Source organism: Equus asinus, chromosome 1 (assembly GCF_041296235.1).
Source record: "Equus asinus isolate D_3611 breed Donkey chromosome 1, EquAss-T2T_v2, whole genome shotgun sequence".
Taxonomy (NCBI): Eukaryota; Metazoa; Chordata; class Mammalia; order Perissodactyla; family Equidae; genus Equus; species Equus asinus.
Window position 1 is genome coordinate 25,888,706 of NC_091790.1, and position 20,952 is coordinate 25,909,657.

The following is a 20,952-nucleotide window of genomic DNA, read 5'->3' on the forward strand; positions in this document are numbered from 1 at the left end:
TTCTAAGCGAAGCTGAGATTTGAAAACAGATCTGGTCGGACTCCAGGCCCATCTTCTTTTTTTCCGTAGCACTCTGCTTTCCTAACAGCAAAGGAGTGCCTAAGAATTCTGAGGAAAGAGAGATAGCGGACCTGTTGCTTTCCAGAGGGCCTCTTGGACAAAACACACATTGAGCTGAGTCTTGAAAAACTTCAGGATTTGGAAAGGAGGAGGAGCTAACTTCGGCAAGAGCAGCTGGCACACTTGTGTCTCAGGGTCTTTGCTCAGGCGGCTCCCTCTGCTGGAATGTGCTTCCCTTAGGAAGTGGCTATTACAGTTCAGCTTCTCCAGGGGACCTACACTAACCACACTTTTAACCTGTTGCCTGTCCCCAACCTCTTCCCCCACTGCTTTCTGATCCTTCTTAACCTGCTCTACTGTGTTTCCCATCTCAAAGCACTTCCCGCTGCCAACTTGCTGCATAACTTAGTTATTTGTCATGGTTATGGACCGTCTCCTGCCTTTAGAATAAAACCTCCTGAGGGTAGGGATTATCATCCTTTTTTGTTCTCTGATATATTATAAGCATCTACAGAGGTGTCAGGCGCTTCGTGCTCAATAAATGTTTGTTGTTTGGAGGTATGACGATTTTGAGTCAAATGAGCAAAATGTATTGGGGGTTCTGCTGTTGTGAACATTTTTGTTGCAATTGGACGCTCATGAATGATTCAAAATCTGGCATCCAAGGCAATTTTCCTCCTTTTCCACGATCCCTTCCCCTTTCGTTTTAAAGCGAGCTTTGTTGCTGAACCATGGGAAATGCCAATCCAGCAGTTGCGTCATGAGTGCGTTTTGAGAGTGTACAGACGTGGTCCAGAATCATGGGTCTCTAGAAGGAAGCCTCCTAAGTCATGAGTTTTCTTTTTTGTGTGTGAGGAAGACTGGCCCTGAGCTAACATCTGTTGCCAATTTTCTTTTTGCTTGAGGAAGACAGTCGCTGAGCTAACATCTGTACCAATCTTCCTCTCTTTTGTTTGTGGGATGCCACCACAGCGTGGCTTGATGAGCAGTGCGTAGGTCCTCACTGGGGATCTGAACCTGCGCACCCCTGGGTCACCAAAGCAGGGTTCACGAAGTTAACCACTATGCCACCAGGCCGGCCCCTAAGTTCTGGGTTCTTAACCTGGAATTCTTAGATGATGTTTTTCAGAATCAAATTACGTTGTCAAGATGTTGTTTCAGTTCAGACTGATAAGGTGGCAAAATAAGTCAGACACTTTGCCCAAAGTAATATGGCAAATGAGTGCAGATCTGGTCTTTAAACCGTAGTCCATTTTGCCTCTTGTATGCCCTTCTATAGTGCCCCTCCACTGCAGAGAGAAATTAAATGAACTATCTTCAACATGCTTAAGTTTCCCTTGGGCAATAGAGTTCAAATAAATGAAAGTTCCTAATATAGGAAATAGGAAGCAGAGTTCCCTTCTCCTAGCAAATTTCACTGTGTTCATTAATTTCCTCAGCTAAAATGCCATGTGGCTTAAATATAATAGACTTGACATTCATTTAACAAAAATTGTGGGGCCGGCCCCGTGGCCGAGTGGTTAAGATCATGCACTCCGCTGCGGCGGCCCAGGGTTCGGATCCTGGGTGCGGACATGGCACTGCTTGTCAGGTCACGTTGAGGCGGCGTCCCACATCCCACAACTAGAAGGACCCACAACTAAGGTATACAACTATGTACGGGGGAGGCGGGGTTGGGGAGATAAAGCAGGAAAAAAAAAAAAAAGATTGGCAACAGTTGTTAGCTCAGGTGCCAATCTTTAGAAAAAAAAATTGCTTGACTTTCATGTTGGAGGAAGAGAGAGCGTACATTTCTGAATCAGCATGCACAGTGAGAAATCCAGAAATCAGCTCTAGGTAAAATTTTTCTTTCAAATACATCAAGCTGCCCATAGAGTGAAAAATAGTTGATTTTTATACATATGTACTATAGAGTATCTCATGCACACTCAAGTTTGAGAAGTACCAAGCAAAACTAAAGTGACATTTATTGGGGCCAGCCTACTGGCATAGTGGTTAAGTTCATGCCCTGTGCTTCAGCGGCTGGGGGTTCACAGGTTCAGATCCTGGGCATGGACCTAGCACTGCTCATGAAGCCATGCTGTGGCAGTGTCCCACTTAAAGGAGAGGAAGATTGGCACAGATGTTAGCTCACTGCAAATCTTCCTTAAGCAAAAAGAGGAAGATTGGCAACAATGTTTGCTCAGGGCCAATCTTCCTCACCAAAAAAAAAAAAGAAAAGGTAACATTTATTTACAGATGTCTGGACATACACACTATTCTTCCCTTGAACTAACTTTCAGAACTTAGTGATGTCTGCTGGATAGTGGAAGGTTCCAGTGTTACGGCTTGGCAACTCCATGCCGTCCTAGTAGAAAACCTGTTTGTACAACTGCTACTTTTCATCAAGTGCCTTTTAATCCGCTTCGACTTTTGAAACGATGTTCATTGATTTCTTAGATAAAAACTTAAGAAAATTAAAAACCTATATAAGCCTTTGTAAGTTTAGAAGCTGTTCGTAAATTTGTTCTAATGATTATATCAGAGACCCATCTTCAGAGAGGTTCAGGAGAAGGCAAGGGGTCAGGAAGTGAAGAGCAGAGGAAAAATTTCTGCAATGTGACGTCATTATAGAAGATAAAATCAATGTTTTCCCTACAACATGCTTGCATTCTTAGGGCAATCAGATGCAATACTCAAGCCATTTTGCAACAATTGCAAGAAAATATGTAAGCAAGTGTGTATTAATACAATAATCCAAAAATTAGGTACTGTTTATTGAATACCTGCTATCTGATCATCTCAAGCTTGGTAATTTTTAAAAGGCTCCCAGGCAAAGTCAGTGTGCAACCAGTGTTGAAATCTGGTTTCCTTTAGGTTCTGAAGCATCTAAGGGGCATGATAGATAGACTGTGTTTGAAAGACAGACTTGGTGGGTGAGAGAGAGAGAGAGTGTGTGTGTGTGTGTGTGTGTGTGTGTGTAGGCATGATGGGCAGATACTGGATTCAGGGACCAGCTTGGAGGCTACTGCTTGGTAAATGACTTGGGACTTGTCTTGGTGTTATCTGTGGAAATGGGTGGTAAGCAGTAAATCAGAGAAAGATTAGAAAAAGGAGGAAACAACAGGACTCAGCAGTTCAGTTAATAAGGATGTTGAAGGAGAAAGGATCCCCACAACCTTGTGTGAACCCACGGGACATGTTTTTGTCACTGTCAAGAGAAAGTAGGCCATGCTTTGGAGGAACACGGAATACGTTAGATTGGGGGCATGTTAAGTGTGCACTAATGGTGGTAGTTAGGGTTTGATTGCTAAATGAGACACAAGACAGCAACAGCATTCAATTAAAGGCTGCCTCCCACTGAGGGGTCTGGCGAGGCTGGCTCCAGTCTCTCTTCCTTGGTAAGGGCCACATAAATGCACTTTCTCTGGGTCAGAACCAGTGACCTGGGCGTGGGACACTCAGAACCGGTGGTCCTACAGTGGAGTCTTGGCTAGTTTGTTACTTGTACCATGTCGGTCACTCAGGCATATTCTTGCCATGTAGCCAGCCCCAAGGGGAGAGCCCTTCAGAGGGTCTCACCTAGACTAGGTGCATTCCATCAGTTCACTTGACCAATGAACAATGCTGACAGGCTGGTCCAAACTGCCTCTCGGCTCCTGGGACCCATGGTCCAAAGCAGCACTCCTAATAGATGTGTTTCATGCCTTGACCAGGGTCCCACAGGTTCATGTCTTATTCCAGCCAATTAGAAATGCTGAAATTAACCCTCACAGCACAAGTGTTAATGGTCATTTGAGATCTTCCTGTGAGTTGTGTCATTGAGAATGTTGCAAATGTTACAAAGCCTTTTCTAAATACATATATTTGAATAAACTACAGTGCAGCCATATTTGCAGACACTACTTAAGAAGGTAATCTTGAAAATGACTAGCAAGTTGTTGCGGCATTTCATTTCCTCTCCAAAATTAATATGTGTGTCTAACTATAAATTTATGTTTAACCCTTATAGATTTTTAAAGCCAAATTCTTAGATTTTTGTAAGAGGAAGCATTGCGAAAGAGCCTTCTAGTTTACTGAGAGTGAACGAATGTCCTGTATCTCAGAACCTACTCAGAGTTTCTAATTGTGTTTTTTCCTCCTCCCTTCTCAATCCCCCAGATGAATCGGCTCCTAAGGAAGTCAGCAGGGTAAGTAATATGAATAGAATTTCTACTACCACAATATGGGGGATAAATCCTTTAGTACATTTTCTCATTGCTATCATAGGTTCAGGTATTAGCAAAAATGGTGAAAAAACCTGAGAGCCTTTTTCAAAGTATCGCTCATTAATATGGAATAAAGTCACTGTAGAGAGAGGTTGCAAATTGGAGAAACTGGAGGCCTCAAGACCAAGCACAGCTAACAGATGCATGGTGTTTGGTGTACATATGCTTATGGGGTTTTCTGAACGAGCTGCCAACATTTAGAAATTTAGAGACACATATTAAGATTGGATTTCTGGCTTCTCTTGAAAAACTATAAGATAAGGCAGCACCAACACAGCATTCCCACATGGCAGCAGTCTGCTCGGGCCAGGTCACAGGAGCCACCTGCATCAGGTCCTCCACTTATTAGCTTTCCGCCAGTGTGTTACCTGGCTAACCCTGCCGTTGAGTGTATGCACCTTCTTTTTGGAAGAACAAAAAGGTGACTACTCGTGTGTTGAAGACGTGGCATTCCTCAGTAATTTTAGAAATATTAAATGCACTGTTTTCATGTCCAACATTTAGAAATTTAGAGACACATATTAAGATGGGATTTCTGGCTTCTCCTGAAAAACTAAAAGATCCAATACCAGGTTAAAGTGGTATTAACTTTGAGACACTTGAAAGCTTATGGGGGACGAGCAATGAAAGCATTTAGCCTGCTGTGTTTAGTACTACAAAATTATAATTATAATTAATTACCTATGAAAAGTATCTTAATTGTACATCCTGCACACAGATAAAGACCATAAGCATGTATTAAATATTGAAAATAATCAGTTTGAGTTGCATCTGTTGCAACCTTCCGTAAGAGGCCACTCTTTATCATAAGATGTAAACTGAAGTATTGTTAATAGGATCCGGTATACAGATCTGTTCCTTTATTTTTGATCTTCTGAAAAAGGAATCTCTGAAATGACCAGGGCCTTGCCTGGAGACTGGAGAGAGTTCCCTCTGTCCATAGCAACCTAACAGAATTTTAAGGTTTCTGTAAATCCCAAGGTTTTTTCTGGGTACCTTTACTGTTCACTTCACATTTGTAGAGCTCACAGAAATTCCCCATGTCTGGATGCTTCAAGTGTGTCAAGGGGTGGAGGGATCAGCCTGGAACTTTTGCAGCTGCTAGCAGCAGCAGACAAAGCTAAGAAGAAATGCTTGAGGGTAAAAAGGGAATTCTCACAGTGGACTTGGGCAGAGCCAGACTGTGTGGGGGTGTTGATATTGGCAAAGCCACAATCTCAAGTCTCTGAAATAGTACCATGCATTTTATGAATCAAGGACAGTAGGGAGAAAACTACAATTTTCTCATCAATATTTCTTTTTTTTTAAATTTATTTTTAATTTATTATTTTTTTTTTTGAGGAAGATTAGCCCTGAGCTAACTACTGTCAGTCCTCCTCTTTTTTGCTGAGGAAGCCTGGCCCTGAGCTAACATCGTGCCCATCTACCTCTACTTTATACGTGGGACACCTACCACACCATGGTGTGCCAAGCGGTGCCATGTCCACACCTGGGATGCGAACCGGCCAACCCCAGGCCACCGAGAATCGGAACGTGCGAACTTAACCACTGCACCACCGGGCCGGCCCCTCTTTTTTTATTTTAATGCAGACCAACTGGTTCACAGGGAATGCCTAACCTCAATTTAACCTTTACAGCCCCGAGAAGATTTTAGACCTTGTTGTTGTTTTTGAGAGAGGTGGAAAAAGGATGCCCAGAAGAGGTGGTTTCAATCAATCCACCTGTTTTCTTACTTCCTATTCTGTTGACAACCAGGATTAGAATTGTACTTCTGACACCTCATGTCAGCATGTAAACTCTGTGCACCTATTTGCTGGAATACTCTCCCGTCACCTCCAGTGTCCCCAAATATAGAGATTTTGTACCATAGTGTCATCACTGATTTTGCTGTTGCATTCTACTCCTTCAGATATAAACCGGGTTACATTGGGGAGAATAACTGTATAGACAAAGAGTAGACTTTTTTATCGAATATATTTGTATATATTTTAGTTAAGCCAAATATCACAGCAAGACATCTTGGGTTCAGATAATGACATTGGCACATACTTGCTACTGTGCCAGTGCCTTCCTTCTGTGAGAAGAGATGCCATGTGTTCAGACAATCCCACATGCTAGCTTTAAGGCCGTTAGAAATGCTGGTACAATGACACGTAGTGGTTTTTCTTTGCCATTATTTTACAAGGCTCTCTTATTTTATGCCAAATTTGGAGAAAGTGCATCTCTAGTTTAATACTAAATTTATGAGCTGATAACCTAGAATATCATCACTTGCCAGGATTTTTCAAGTAGTTTTTTCTGAATATACCCTATATCTTGATAAATGTCTATTTGACTGATACATGCTGCTCTGATACATGCTGCTCATGAACCATGCCTTCCTTACTCCTATAAGACACTTTGAAACAGCTCTGTGTGTAGCATCCCCTTTGCGCTCTGATACATTGCGAGACCAGTGAGGGCAGCTGCTTTTTCTTTTATTTCCCAGAGTGTTAGGATGGGCTCAGGAAGAATATATACTAACCCCTTGGTTGCTATTTAGGACTTGAAAGCTTTTTAAAAAAGGCATTTGCAAAAGGGTCAGTGGCATCCTCTTTGCTACCCCCATTTTCTCTCTCTCTTTTTTTTTTTTGAGGAAGATTGGCCCTAAGCAAACATCTGTGCCCGTCTTCCTCTATTTTATGTGTAGAATGCCTGCCAGCATCATGGTTTGATAAGTGGTGCTGGGTCCATGCCCTGGATCCGAACTGGTGAACCCCGGGCTGCCAAAGCAGAGCGCTTGAACTTAACTGCTACACCATGGGGCCGGCCCCCTCATTCTCCTTTTATACCACTGTGCCCTTGAGGCCCACAGGATTCCTTAACTGTTTATTGTGATTGCTCATTCTTAGTCATGCATCCCATGACAACCTTTTGGTCAATGACTGCATATATATTGTGGTCCCATAAGATTAGTACCATATAGCCTAGGTGTGTACTGGCTATACCATCTAGGTTTGTGTAAGTACACTCTGATATTCACACAATGACAAAATCGCCTTATGACATATTTCTCGGAATGTATCCCTGTCATTAAGTGACAAATGACTGTAGTTAGAATTTTTCTGCCTTTGGTGTTTGTGTGAAGTAAATGACCTTTATTTATAATTTATTTTCATCTAAAAATACCTAAGTCATTTTGATAGCTTTATCCTTAATATATAACGTTAAAAAAGGTTTGGTGCTTTCTTGTGAAGTTAAATATAAATTTAGTGGGTTTTTTAAATGAGGAAGGTGTGCCCTGAGCTAACATCTGTTGCCAATCTTCCTCTTTTTGCTTGAGGAAGATTGTCTCTGAGCTAATATCTCTGGCAATCTTCCTCTATTTTGTATGTGGGACGGCGCCGCAGCATGGCTTGATGAGCAGTATGTAGGTCTGTGCCAGGCATCCAAACCCTCGAACCCTGGGCTGCCGAAGTGGAGCATGCAAATTTAACCACTATGCCACCGGGCTAGCCATACATTTACTTTTTGACCCAGGAATTTCACTCTTACGTATTTGCTAAAGACAATTGAAAACTTATGTTCACAAAAAGACTTCTACAAGAATGTTCATAGCAGCTTTATTCTTAGCTCAAAGTTGGAAATATAAACATCCCGAATGTCCAAAAGTAATAGAACAGATAAAAATTTGTAGTATTTTCATACAACAGATGCCACCAGGAATGGAAAGGAAGGAATACTGAAACACACAGCAACATGGAGGGATCTCAATATTGAGCAAATAAACCCAAGTTCAAAACAGTACATGTTGTATGATTTCATTTACATAAAATTCTTAAAAATAGGCAAAACTAATGTATCATGGAAAAAAGTCAAAAACAGTGGTTTCTTGGGTGCAAGGATTGATTAAGAAGGACCAGGGGAGAGACTTTATAAAAGGATGAAATGTTCTGTCTTTCATTATTGTTGTTATTGCTGGGATATTTATTATTTACTTTAAGAATTACACTTAAAAATGTTTCTATTTTTTTGACTAATAATTGTATGTATTTAAGGTGTAAATTTGATGATTTGATATATGTGTACATTATGAAATGATTACCACAGTTAAGCTAAATTAGCACATCCGTCACTGCACAGTTACTTTGTGTGTGTGTGTGGTGAGAATGCTGAAGATCTCCTGTCTTGGCAAATCTCAAGTATGCCATACGGCATTTTTAATTATAGGCACCATCCCGTATATTAGATCCCCAGAACGTTTTCTTCATATAACTGAAGTCTGTAATCTTTGACCAGTGTCTTCCCCCTTTCCCCCACTCTGCAGCCCCTTGCTGCAATCTACTTTCTACTTTTATGAATTTGACTTTTTTAGATTCCACATGTAAGTGAGACCTTTTACAGTATTTATCCTTCTGTGTCTAGCTTATTTTACTTAGCATAGTGCCCTTCAGGTTCATCTGTGTTGCCACAAATAGCAGAGTTTCCTCCTTTTTTAGAGTTGAATAGTATTCCAGTGTGTGTGTATGTGTGTATGTGTGTGTGCGTTTTGTTTATCCGTCCATCTGTCAACGGACACTTATCTTGTTTCCACGTTTTGGCTATTGTAAATGATGCTACAGTGAACATGGGATTCCAGATCTCTCTTCAAAATAGTGATTTCGTTTCCTTCGGATGTGTACCCAGCAATGGGATTACTGCATCAAATGCTAGTTCTATTTTCAACTTTTTGAGGAATCTCCATGCTGTTTAGCACAGAGGCTGGATCAGTTTACATTCTCACCAACAATGTTCACGGGTTCCCTGTTTTCCCACATCCTCACTAACACTCATCTCTTGTCTTTTTGATGCTAGCCATTCTAACAGGTATGAGGTGATATTTCGTTGTGGTTTTGATTTGCATTTCCCTGATGATTAGTGATGTGGAGCACCTCTTCATATACCTGTTGGCCATCTGTACGTCTTCCTTGGAAAAATGTCTGTTTAGAACCTTTGCTCGTTTTTCAATTGGGTTATTTGCTTTTTTTTGCTATTAAGTTGTAGTTCTTTATATATTTTGGATATTAACCCTTTATCGAATATGTGGTTTGCAAATATTTTCTCCCGTTCTGTGGGCTGCCTTTTCATTTTGTTGATGGTTTCCTTGGCTCTACAGAAACTTTTAGCCGGATGTAGTCTCTGCTCCCCAGATCATTCTGGTTGTAGCTTCAGTTGTGTCCATCATGCTGACAACTCCCACCTTGTCTCCAGATATTATGTGTTGCCACTTGGGCCCTGCTGTGCCAAGATCCCATTTCCTCAGTGAATTCAGGAAACCCCATTGGATAGCAGCAGTTCTCACGGCCATTCCTGGCCCACAACACAGAGCTCTTCATGCAGGCCACTTCACCCTCTGGAACATACTTCTCACAAACTTGATGAAGAGAGTATCTGTAGGATGTAGCCAAAGGCTGGGTAAACAGGTCTTACGGCATAAATCCATGCTAGCATCCTAGTCTTGCTAAGATTGGAATGTATAGTAGGGAAGTTCTGGCTTTTCAAAGGCATTTAATGTTGGCCACTTTGGGGAACAGATTTCAGCCAACCCAGCCCTTGCACACTGAAGCCACTCTCTCTCCTTACTGCACCCATATCTAATGTTTGCTCTGATCCAATATTATCTTTCTTCTACACTGTTTCAGCACCCTTGAGATCCATTCTCATCTGTTTCCCGGGTTTCTATACATTGGCTAAATCTCATCATTTTGGGGGAGTATGTGCACTCTGGACAAGTCATCCTTTATACTTTATTTTCTGGGCCCTGCCTGGACTTGAGTCAGTTTATAGGTCAAGAGTTAAGAGAGGTGGTGAATGATCAGCAGTCCCTTATGAAGCCACTAGAGGAGGCTAGGCAGGCTTCGGGCATTAAAGGCATCAGGCTCCATTGGAGTCTGCCTGTATGTCCCATGTCACTGAAGTCTTCCTTCACTGACCATCCAGTTTACAAAGATAACCCTCTCCCTCCAAAGGTGTTCACGCTCAGCCTTTCCTGCCCCGCTTTCTGCATAGCACCTGTCGCCTTCCGTCACACCATATAGTTTCCCTATTTATTCTCTTCCAACTGGACTGTAAGTTCCTCAAGGACTGGAATTTTATTTTGCTCATCCTCTAGTGTCTCTCATGTCTAGAAGAGTGCCTGCATGTAGAAGATTGTCAGGATTGCTGATACATATTTGGGAAATGATTGATTGATTCATCCATTCTTTCGTTTGTTTATTCCTTCCACAGATGTTTATTGAGTACCCAATAACAGCAAGTCATCAGCCTTAGGAGTGAAAGATGTCTGGGTGGTCAAGAGAGAGACAGGTGGCTTGAGACAGTTTCCGAGGCAGACAGACACCACATTTTGTAGAGTGTGGGAGGCCACTCTGTGAGGAGTTTGTCGGTTATTCTAAGTGAAACGGGAAGGCCCAGGAGTATTTTAACCCAGGAAATGACAGAGTTTTCTTTTATTTTTAAAGTTTGCCGTGGCTGTTGTTTGGAGAGGAGGCAAGCTTGGGAGCGGGGCAATTTGTTAGAAGACTGTTTTTCAGTACTTGTAGAGAAGACACACAGTGGTAGCTTGTGCTGGGAGTAGCTGAGATTTAGCTTCCACCGTCTTCCCAAACCCCTTGTCCCCCTGCTGTTGTCCCTGGTACCACGATAAAGCCCAGTGCTCTTGACTTGTGCGACGGCTGCTCCCGCTGGGGCGGCTGGAGTGCACACCTCTTCCTCCTGTTTTAGTGGCATATTTGAGATCCGACTAGGGTGGCAGCCACATTGATGCAAATAACTGGAGAGTAATAACAAACTTTGTTTCACCCAGAGCAGTGCATACTGGTGACTCTTCTAGCCTGTCACAATATTTCCTTCAGTTAGCAAACTTTTATACTATTTTTACTGATCAAGTTGCCTGATACATTATTTACAAAACTTCAGAAACAGTCATAATCTGTAACATTTGATATTTTAATATAAATAAGCCTACGTGGAGTCTATAGATATTCTTAGTAAGTCGTAGCAATTTAAATTTTCAATCTATTTTTATACTAAATTATGGTATTTAAATCATGCTCTATAAAAGCATAATCAACAGCTAGTAATAACATTAAATATATTAATAGTATGTTTTAAAAACTAAGGAATTTTTGTTTTATTATGTTTAATTATGCCCTTTCTTTTTATTTTTTTATTCAAAGTACCAAGATACGAATATGCAGGGAGTTGTATATGAACTTAACAGCTATATAGAACAGCGGCTGGATACTGGGGGAGACAACCAGCTTCTCCTCTATGAACTGAGTAGCATCATTAAAATAGGTAAGGAATGTTTTGTATTCCTCTTGGTAGAAAAAAATGAACCAAGAATTCTTTTATTCCGTTGCGAAAAGTGGCAAAAATAATTCACATACTAAGAGGCAAATGCAAGTCATTTATTTACTTCGATTCTCGGGCTATGTTTGAAGTGAAAATATTTTTTTCTGAAACTACCAGAATGAGTCAAACCTAAAAATTGCTAAGTTATCTGATCCCAAAAAAGCATCTTCCTGATGTATAAATGGAATATACTATGACTTCTTATTAAAACCTGGTATTCTGTGGAAAGTACAGTTTTAGTGAATTATATCACATCTTTAGAAAAGGAATCATTAATTTTTAAGGAAGAAAAAACATTTTAAATTTACTTGGAGAGACGACAAATTTATGTGTCATTATCACAGTTTTGCTAATGAGGAAGCCTTGGCAAAGACAGGCCAAATAGCTTACCCAGGGCCACCCAGGTGGAAGGACTTACGCAGGGGTTTATATGCAGGTGCTCCCTCAAGAATGATCTATTAACTGCTCTGATAATTGCCTTCAGATGACCCAGAAGCAGTTTTAGAAGAGTTAAATTATGTTCTCTTCGGTGATGATATGTAGATGTGTACATTATCCTTGTTGATTCTTATAATGGTTATTTAATACTATGAAAATCACTTCTGGTATTTTTTAATACTTAAAAAATTAAATACAGTTCTCAAATTTCAAAAATATTTTCCGATAATTCTGCTATTTAAAGTTTGACAAATACGTTCTTTCACAGTACCTTGACTGCTGGATGTGCATTTGAGGATGTCACATCTTAACATTTGCAATAGCTGATGAAAAAATAAATGAGGATATTCTACTTAATTGAGTAAAGCCGTGAATTATTTTGTTCAGTTTACTGCACGACCATTAATTATGTTAACAAATGCATTCAAAAGACTGGTATCTGAGGGCTCACCTTAGAGAATTCATACATGTTATATTCTTCCATTGAGATTAGTTTCTTCCTTTCTTATTACTTTGGCAGCCACAAAAGCTGATGGATTTGCACTGTATTTCCTTGGAGAGTGCAATAATGTAAGTACCTAAATTTAGATTTTGGTGCTGTAGATAAGAAAAATGTCATTAGCTTTATTAAAAAGATAAAGTGTTATGTTGCAAACAATTTGACAGATGTGTCGTAATTAAGTATTTTAAGCCGATTTTGTATTTCGTTTCTATATGTGGTTATTACCAGCTCAGAGTTTTAGCAACGTGGCAACATGTAGGCATAAGATTTTATAACGTCCTTATTGTTTGGTGTTGGTTTGTGGTCTCCTCTCTTATGAATGGCATTTCTAGACTCAACTGTTTTGTAAGGAAGTTCTTTCAGTGCCATTTGCCCGGTGTCATCGTGGACAGCCTGTGCCCGTTTCTACACACAATCCACAGGAGGATAAAATGAGAACAAAAGTTCAACGTTTTTGATGTGACTTTTAATGTTTTTTTAAGAGGACTCTGAAAGTGCCGTGATGGAATTGTTAACTCTTGGTCTCTGAGCTCCGTGGCCGTGGCTCAGCCTGGTTCATGGTCCAGCCCATTCAGGTCTGCCTGCTCCAGTCTTCAGAGGAACAGGCTGGGCTCTGTGCTTCTGCTTTAACCTAAAGTACAGCCCACTGTCCAGTGTGGCGTATACATACACTTTCAAAAGTATTTCAAGACAGTCAGTTACTGGCTTTTGATTTTTGTTAGGGTATTAAAAACACGTACGTAACATGTTTTAGAATAATATTCTGGGCCGATAAAACTTATACTCATAGCTTAAATATAGAAAACCCACTTACACATTGATTTGGCAAACTTTTACTGTGTATTTCTTACTGTTAGGCATTGTTATTTGAGATTTGGCATGTATTTGTGCAAAGTGATTCTCGTATTCCTGAGTGTTGAAAATGTGTGTTATTTGTATTATGTAAAATGTTACTAGGAATAGAGACACAGGTACTGCAGGATTTTTAACAGTACTCTTGAATATTACAATAGTGCAAAGCGTGGAAGTCGTTACACAAAAAATATTTATTGGTTGATTTACTCTACTCATAATTGAGCCTCTCGGTTTGCCAGCTTTGTTTTCCACTGTATTGTAATTATGTTACAAAATTAAAAGCTCTTTAGGGCAAGGACCTGTTTCTTTCATTCGTATATTCACCAACATCTCTCTTAGTGTCTTTCATTGAAACAATCAGACGAGTGTTTATTCAATTGAGTTATTCAGATATTGCTACTACTTCTAAATGCCCTCACTGTATTTCAGACACTGGTAGTATTTTGAAATAGCCAAGCTACTAAAATAATAAGTAGATCTCACTTTTACCTGTTCATTCTAAAAATTTATTTCTAAAATTTTGGGATTTTTTTTTAATTAAAAAATTAAGAATTCCTTTAAGAAAATTTGTATATAATTTGCAGATATTTTTATAATTTATGCATATGTATAATAGCTCAGTGTAATCGTGATGTCACATCTCCTTACTCCTTCCCTGAGATGTTCAGACAACCACAGGGTTGGCCAGGCAGCCATGTTTGTATCATGTGACCTTTTCCTTCCAATCCCACTTCCTGGGACCAATCAGATTCTCTGCTGAAACCTGGATCTTGGACTCAGCATTTCTAGCTGTTTCCCTCAAAAGAAGTGATGTGAAACTTGGAACTGAGGCTGCCACTATGGGATGTCCCTCTTCTGTGTGTGGAGGAGGATGGGGAGCACTCGTTTGCAGAGGTCAAAAGGGACAGCAACCAGAGGCCCTGGGCCTGCCGGGTGTGAGAGCATCAGAAAGCTCTTGGATTTAAATTTCCAATCCAGTCTACTCTAATCTTCATCACTTGGCTGTATGTTTCGCTTTATTGTCTGCAGACTTCTTTATACGTTGACCTCGGTGAAGTAGCTTCCTCAAATACTCGATTTAGAAAAAGCTTTTGTATGTACAACGTTCTCAATTGTAATTCTACGTCTACCAATTCTGATTCTTTCACTTTTTACTCACCATTCACTTTCGTAACTTAATTGAGGGGAAGATGTCGTATTCTCTCAGGCTTTAGTCACTGCTTATTCTAAACTCCTAAGGCCGTTAATTTACTCCGCGTGATTCTCTCCAGGTCATCAGTTCCTCTCTCCTTTCTCTCCCACATCTCAGGGATGGCTGTGTCTTGTTCAATGGTGTATCCCTCGGAACAGCAGGGTATACAGCCAAACTGTAGCTTTTCTGACATCCATAAGTCAGATCCCAGTTTGTTATGCTTCCTTAATATCATATACTTCTTCATTGAATTCAAGCGGATCTGTAATTACATATATATCTTTGATTTCTGTGATTGGTTGCTTATCTGCCTTTCTCACTAGATTAGAAGCTTCAGGAAGGCAGAGACTGTCTCTCTGGAGGATAACTTTAGGAGATAATTACTGTGTTTTGCTAACTGTATTCTTTCTTTTGTGTATTCCACATACATAACTGGCCCTTATTCTTTAACCCTGGGATTTCTGTGGGTAGGAAGAAGACATATGGTCTGAGGTCTGAGGTTCACTCAAGTGTTTCTTTAGATGTGTCTACGTAGTTACCACTTTCCTTGCTCTTCATTTCTTCTGCCATCTCAGGTCTTCCATTTGGACTCATTTTTCTTCTATCCTGTAGAATTTCCCTTAGTGAGAATCCGCCGATGGGAAACTCAGTTTTTGTCTGTCTCAATGTGTCTTCATTTCACCACTTCCCTGAAAGATATTTTTGCTGTATAGAGAATTCAAGTTGATAAATATGTTCTCTCCATATATTGACTATAATATAGTTACTTTTTGGTTGTTTGTTGATTGGTCTCAGTCCTCCATTCTGGTTTTTTATTCCCTGGACATATTTTCAAGCTTATCTTTTATTTCTTGAAATATATTAAGTATACTCTTTTATATTGTTTTGTCTTCTTTCTGAATTTATGGTTGATGGTGACTTATTTGCTCCTGTGTTTTATGTTTGTTTGTTTGTTTTTAGCCATGAATAGTATTCTTCCTTGGGCCCTTTTAAGTGGATATTCTTGAGGTTTGTGTTGAAGTTCCTTTCCTAGAAATAGGACATGTGTTTGTTTTTGCCAGTCACCTAAGGCACTACCAATCCAGGACTATTTTAATTAAATAATCTAATTGAGATTTTTTTCAGACCGCAAAGTGTTATGGATTCAAACCTCAAATGCACGAGATGCATAGTTATGATTTCTGAGAGGAGGTTTTTATTTTCCCTCCAGCAGTAAATTCAAGATAATCTGTTTTCCTTGTAATGCCCTTGCAGCTGTAAGTATGTTTACTCTTTAGCATAAGATGAGGACATAGCCCCATACAGGGGTCTCCTAGTAGACTTCCCAGGTAGAGAGGTCCCGGGTTTTCTCTCTTGTGTCCTGTTAACCACGTGGCTCTCCTGAGGGAAGGTCAGTGTATCTAGGCTCTGGTTGATACTCAAGAAAAAAACCACTTTGCTGATTTCTTGGAGTTCCTTTATTTACTTCCTTTTAGATTTCTGTGGATTCCTTCCATTCTTCTCAGCCTGGCGAAAAAGATTTGTAAAATATACTTTATCCAGCCTTTAAATAGTTTTAAAATGGCTTTTTTCAGGAATGTCAAATTATCTAATCTACCGTATTGCTTGCGACAGATGTTGACATACTTGTAAAATGTAGCCAAACGTATTAAATAAAATAAAAGTTTTTTTGGCACTGATGAGCAGATGCATGTATATTTTCTTATATTCCTTCCTTTATCCATAAATGTTAGTATATTATAAATATTTATCAGTGTTTTTAAAAATTGGATCGGGATTTTGACTCAGCTAAAAAGCTTTTCTTAAATAACTCATTTTCAAAACGAAATGTATGTGCTTTAATGACAAAATTGTAATAATGCAACCCAAATAGACTGAGATAAAATTTTAGGCTATATCAATAAATACCAAGGATTAACATAGCAATGAGAGGAATTATAAAATTCTTATAAAAGTACCAATTTCTTTTTTTCATGAATGAGAATCAGTAGAGATCATTTAATTTCTGAAATGGATGCATCAAGAAATATAATTTAAGTAATGTTTAAATATATCGAAATTGCACTAGTAGAATTAAAAACCGCATTCATTTTACCAGAGAGGAAAAATTTAAAGAAAATGTTGAAAGTTAAGGAGAAGATAGAAAATAAACTAAATAGTATTTAGTGAAAAATAAAACATAAAATATGACTGTGGAACTCATTTTGAAAGATATCACAACAAGATTACAAGTAGAATAGGTCCAGCTATTAAAAGAAAAAAATCTTAAATCAGGTTAAAAAACCCCATAACTTTGTTCTGTTTTATGGAGATGCGTATGAGCAAAGTGAGTCAGGAAAGATTCACAATAAAGGGAATTTTAGATGGAGCCAACCTACTCCAGAAAAATGCAGACTAAAGGAGAATAAGTGCCACATATCAGTAACAAAGTTGAATTCAAGGAATAAAAGCATTAAATAGGAAAAGAGAGTCACTTGGTTTGTGAAAGATTTAGCCTACAGTGAAGGGAGGGCTGTTAGGGAGTTTCTACAGTAAATATTGGCGCATTGAAATTCATAGAGCAAAACAGTCCTACCAAAAAGTGAACAGAAAAATACAATTTAGAGGATGTTAATAATATCATTAGTTGGGTTTATCCAAATATGTATATCTATGTATTAAACTCAGTATATTATTTTGGGATTTACCAACTTGGGGTTCCCTTTCTTCTTTGATTAGACCCTACTTTGATGCATTTGGCCCCCATTTAAGAATTCGGATCTGTTACAATGGCTAAAAACAAGGAAATTAAATAATATGCTAAGTAACTCTTTGGGCAAAGAAAAAATTTAAATACAGTTAATGGAATATCTAGAGAATAATATTTATGAAAGTGAATTACAGTATTGCTGAAGCTCTGGACAAAGTTACAGTGAAAAATTGACATCTTTAAAGTATTAAACATTCTCTATACATTTTTGAAGCATTAATAAATAAGCTGACAAAATAAGTTAATGTATTGATTCAACACATTTTTGGTGGGTGTTACCACGTGGTCGTGTTCTAGTTACTAGAGGCATTGTAGTAAATTAAAATCTCTGCCCTCTTAGGATTTACCAATTTAACCTAAGAATATAGAAAACTAAAATCTATATAAACAAGGAAATATAACAACTATACAGATTAAATTATTTGCTAACCTAGTTAGCAAAAAAGAGACGATGCAATTATATATAATTTTAATAATTTTAAAATATAGCACAACAATAGATATAGTGAAAATGACAAATTATGAGAGGATACTTGTATTAGTAAATGTGAAAATCTAGATAAAATGGACAGTTTTCGAGGAAGATATAAATTGCTCCATTTAATGCAAATGATGATAGAAAACCTAATACACCAGTAAATGGAAGAAATTGAAAACAGTGTTAAAATAATGCTTTTCTAAAAGCCGGGAGGACATTTATTCACCAGAATGTTTTCTGAGTACATCCTTGTTCAAACAGTTGTAAACCTGGGCTACAGTGATGGACCAGAACAGGTTCCTGTTCTTTTTTTGTGTACATCTCACTGGGGATAGCCCTTCAGGAGAGAGAATTCCTGTGCTATCTCTACACTGTTTCAGAGTTTGGAGAAAGAAAGAAAGCTTCCCAGTAAGTAGTTTAGCTTTCCAAAGAATTTTGATTCTGGAATTGGATTGCGTGAGTTCCAGTTCACTACTTCTCGACTTTGTTAAGATTTTTAAACTTTCTAAACCTTAATTTAACTTCCATTGGGTAAATGTGTCGTGAACGTTTTTCATTCAACAAACCATTTTAGACACTTGCTATGTACCAAAACTGTGCTAAATTGCTGAACATGCAAAGGTGAATAAAAAATCATTCCTGTCATCAAAGAATGTACAACCAGTAGGGGAAATCGAGAAATCCTTAATTGTAGAACGTGGTCTTAAGTGCAAGCAATGAGGAACCCACGGTGCTCTGGGATCCTGAATTTGGTGGGAGTCGTGGAGATTTGGGGGTGGACCACATTAGAAACAGTTTGGATGATCAGCCCTGTTTGAACAGGGCTTGGAAGACCTCTCACTTAGTAGATAAGGAGGGAAAATAAAGGACTTTTTTAGGAAGAAGAAGCAATTTGTAAGAAATCTGGAACTAAAAAAGGAAGCAGTGTATTTTTATGTCCTAGCCCTTAGCAGTGCCTGACACATAACATATGCAAGATGTTCTTGAAATGTTTGTTGGAAAACCTGATTTTTCCATCATTAACATCTTGCTTAATTCACTGTCTAATGTTTCTACAGTTTTGCTCTTTTGTACCCGGTCATGTCCTCCAACTGATACGTAACACGCTTTATCCTGTTATCATTATAGCTTTCCTTGTGATATCCATAAGAGTTGTTCGTAAAAGCTGAAAACCTCGTGAACTCTAACTGTACTTTAGATTTTTAATTCATAACGTAAGTTCATAGATAGCTTTTCAGATAGGAGTTTTAGAATTTAGAGCCAGTAGTTCAGAATAATCGGGTGACCTTTTTCAATAGCACAGTGAACTTTAGTGAGTTCGTTTTTAAGAATTATGTAAACAAAGTTAGTGATCTATTTCAAGTTCCAGGTGAGTGTGGGGGCAAGTTGCTCATGGCCATGTGCGTGGATCAAAATTCATTTACTATCCAGTGCCATCTAGTGTCATGTAGGAAAAATAACTCAATGGTAAGCCTAACTAATTTTCTTCTTAAAAAGTATTTCTAAAATTTAACTGCTTGTGAGTTGAAGCCTTTAAAAGAAAAATGGGGTTTGAAGTGATCTTTGAATTGTGTAAGGAAAGAAAGATGAGAAGGGAAAGAAAGAAAGATGAGAGCAAGTGTTGACCAGTGAAGTGGACTTATCTATTTAGTTGATGTCAGTGAGTCAGATTTTTCTATTTCATCAAAAAAATCACGTCTTTTAAAGAATAAATTGATAGCCTATTCTGTTGTTCATTTTCTACCATATCTATTTCTCCAAATTTGTTTTTTTCTAAATTGAATGCTTTTTTATCCCTACATTGAGCCCACCTACTGGTTATGACAACTATTACCAATCTTCTCTAATTTAAATTGTCTAACTTTGGAAAGGTGGGTGAAAATTTGCTGTTATTACAAAAATGTTGGCTAGTTCATAATGAGTTTCTTTGAGCAGTTGAAAAAGCTAATTCATCTCCTACCGTGGCATGGCATCTGGGCTGAGTTCCAGCTCTTTGCCCAGTCTCCGTGGTGATATTGGGAGGTGAGGGGATTAACAATCATGGCACCTCCAGAGCTCTCGACTAGGAATAAGGAACCACAGCACTCATTCGTCAGCTTACGTGCCCCAGATGCAGTTAATTTCTTGTCTGGAAAAGGTAGAGGTGGTTGAGGTTTGAAACTTTGAAACTTTCCTTGTTTTTAGTTGTTTGTCTCTAGCCTCTAAAAAATGTTTGTGCTAATAAAAGTTTTTATAAATTCATACAACATTAGTGTAGGAATTAATTTTAGAGACTCAGTTCAACACCAGATTTTATAGATGAATTAGACATTGGAAATGTATGCAGGAAAGTCTTAATACATTCCAAAATATCAGGTAGTAATGTTTGATAAAGAGCAGTTTTCATTCATCCTCCTATGAAAATAGTATCATGTTTTTTATCTTATTAATCTGAACATCCCAGTGAGATCCTTATGTCAAACATCATAATGATTGATTTTGAAAAATAAAGTCTCTATTTGCTTTGCAAGTTACTATAGAACTTATTTACACCCGTCATTTGTTAATGCAATAATGCTGGCCCTTCACCATGAAAAATTTTAAATATATCTTATAAAACAAGTCATGATTATTTTGAAACATTAGGAACCAAAGCAAGACTTGCCTTGCCAGATCACAAAATGTACTATAAACTTACAGTAATTAAAACAGCGTGGTAAACAAATAAATCTAAAAAGTACAGAATTGGGGTTCAGAAACAGACCCATGTGTTCTTGGCAATTTCGTACGTGATGAAGGTGGCAGTGGGAAAAAGACTAGTCAACACACCACTGTCTATTTGATTATTTCTGTGGACTAAATACAGGTAGATTTAATAAACTTTCCCATCACTGAAGACATATAAAATTCAGCCTCTCATTTAGAGGTTTGTCACTGACTTTTTCTGTTTGTGACAGTGACTGCTCATCAGTCCATTCAGTTACTAAAATCGTGAAGAACGTGATTGTGGAACACACAGTTCAAACCAGTGACTCGTCTTCAGTCAGGAATGGACGTTATGAAGGGAGCTTCAGCACA

General features: G+C 38.6%; 1 protein-coding gene across 7 annotated transcripts in view; it reads left to right on the top strand.

Moving 5' to 3' along the window:
- PDE10A (phosphodiesterase 10A) overlaps positions 1 to 20,952 on the top strand; it is a 547,546-nt gene that overhangs the window by 446,999 nt on the left and 79,595 nt on the right. For all 7 annotated transcript variants that reach the window (XM_070518672.1, XM_070518620.1, XM_070518469.1 and 4 more), the window contains 3 exons: positions 4,201 to 4,229; positions 11,504 to 11,624; positions 12,640 to 12,689. In XM_070518672.1, the coding sequence (XP_070374773.1) occupies positions 4,201 to 4,229; positions 11,504 to 11,624; positions 12,640 to 12,689 (200 nt within the window). The remainder of the gene's footprint in view (positions 1 to 4,200; positions 4,230 to 11,503; positions 11,625 to 12,639; positions 12,690 to 20,952) is intronic.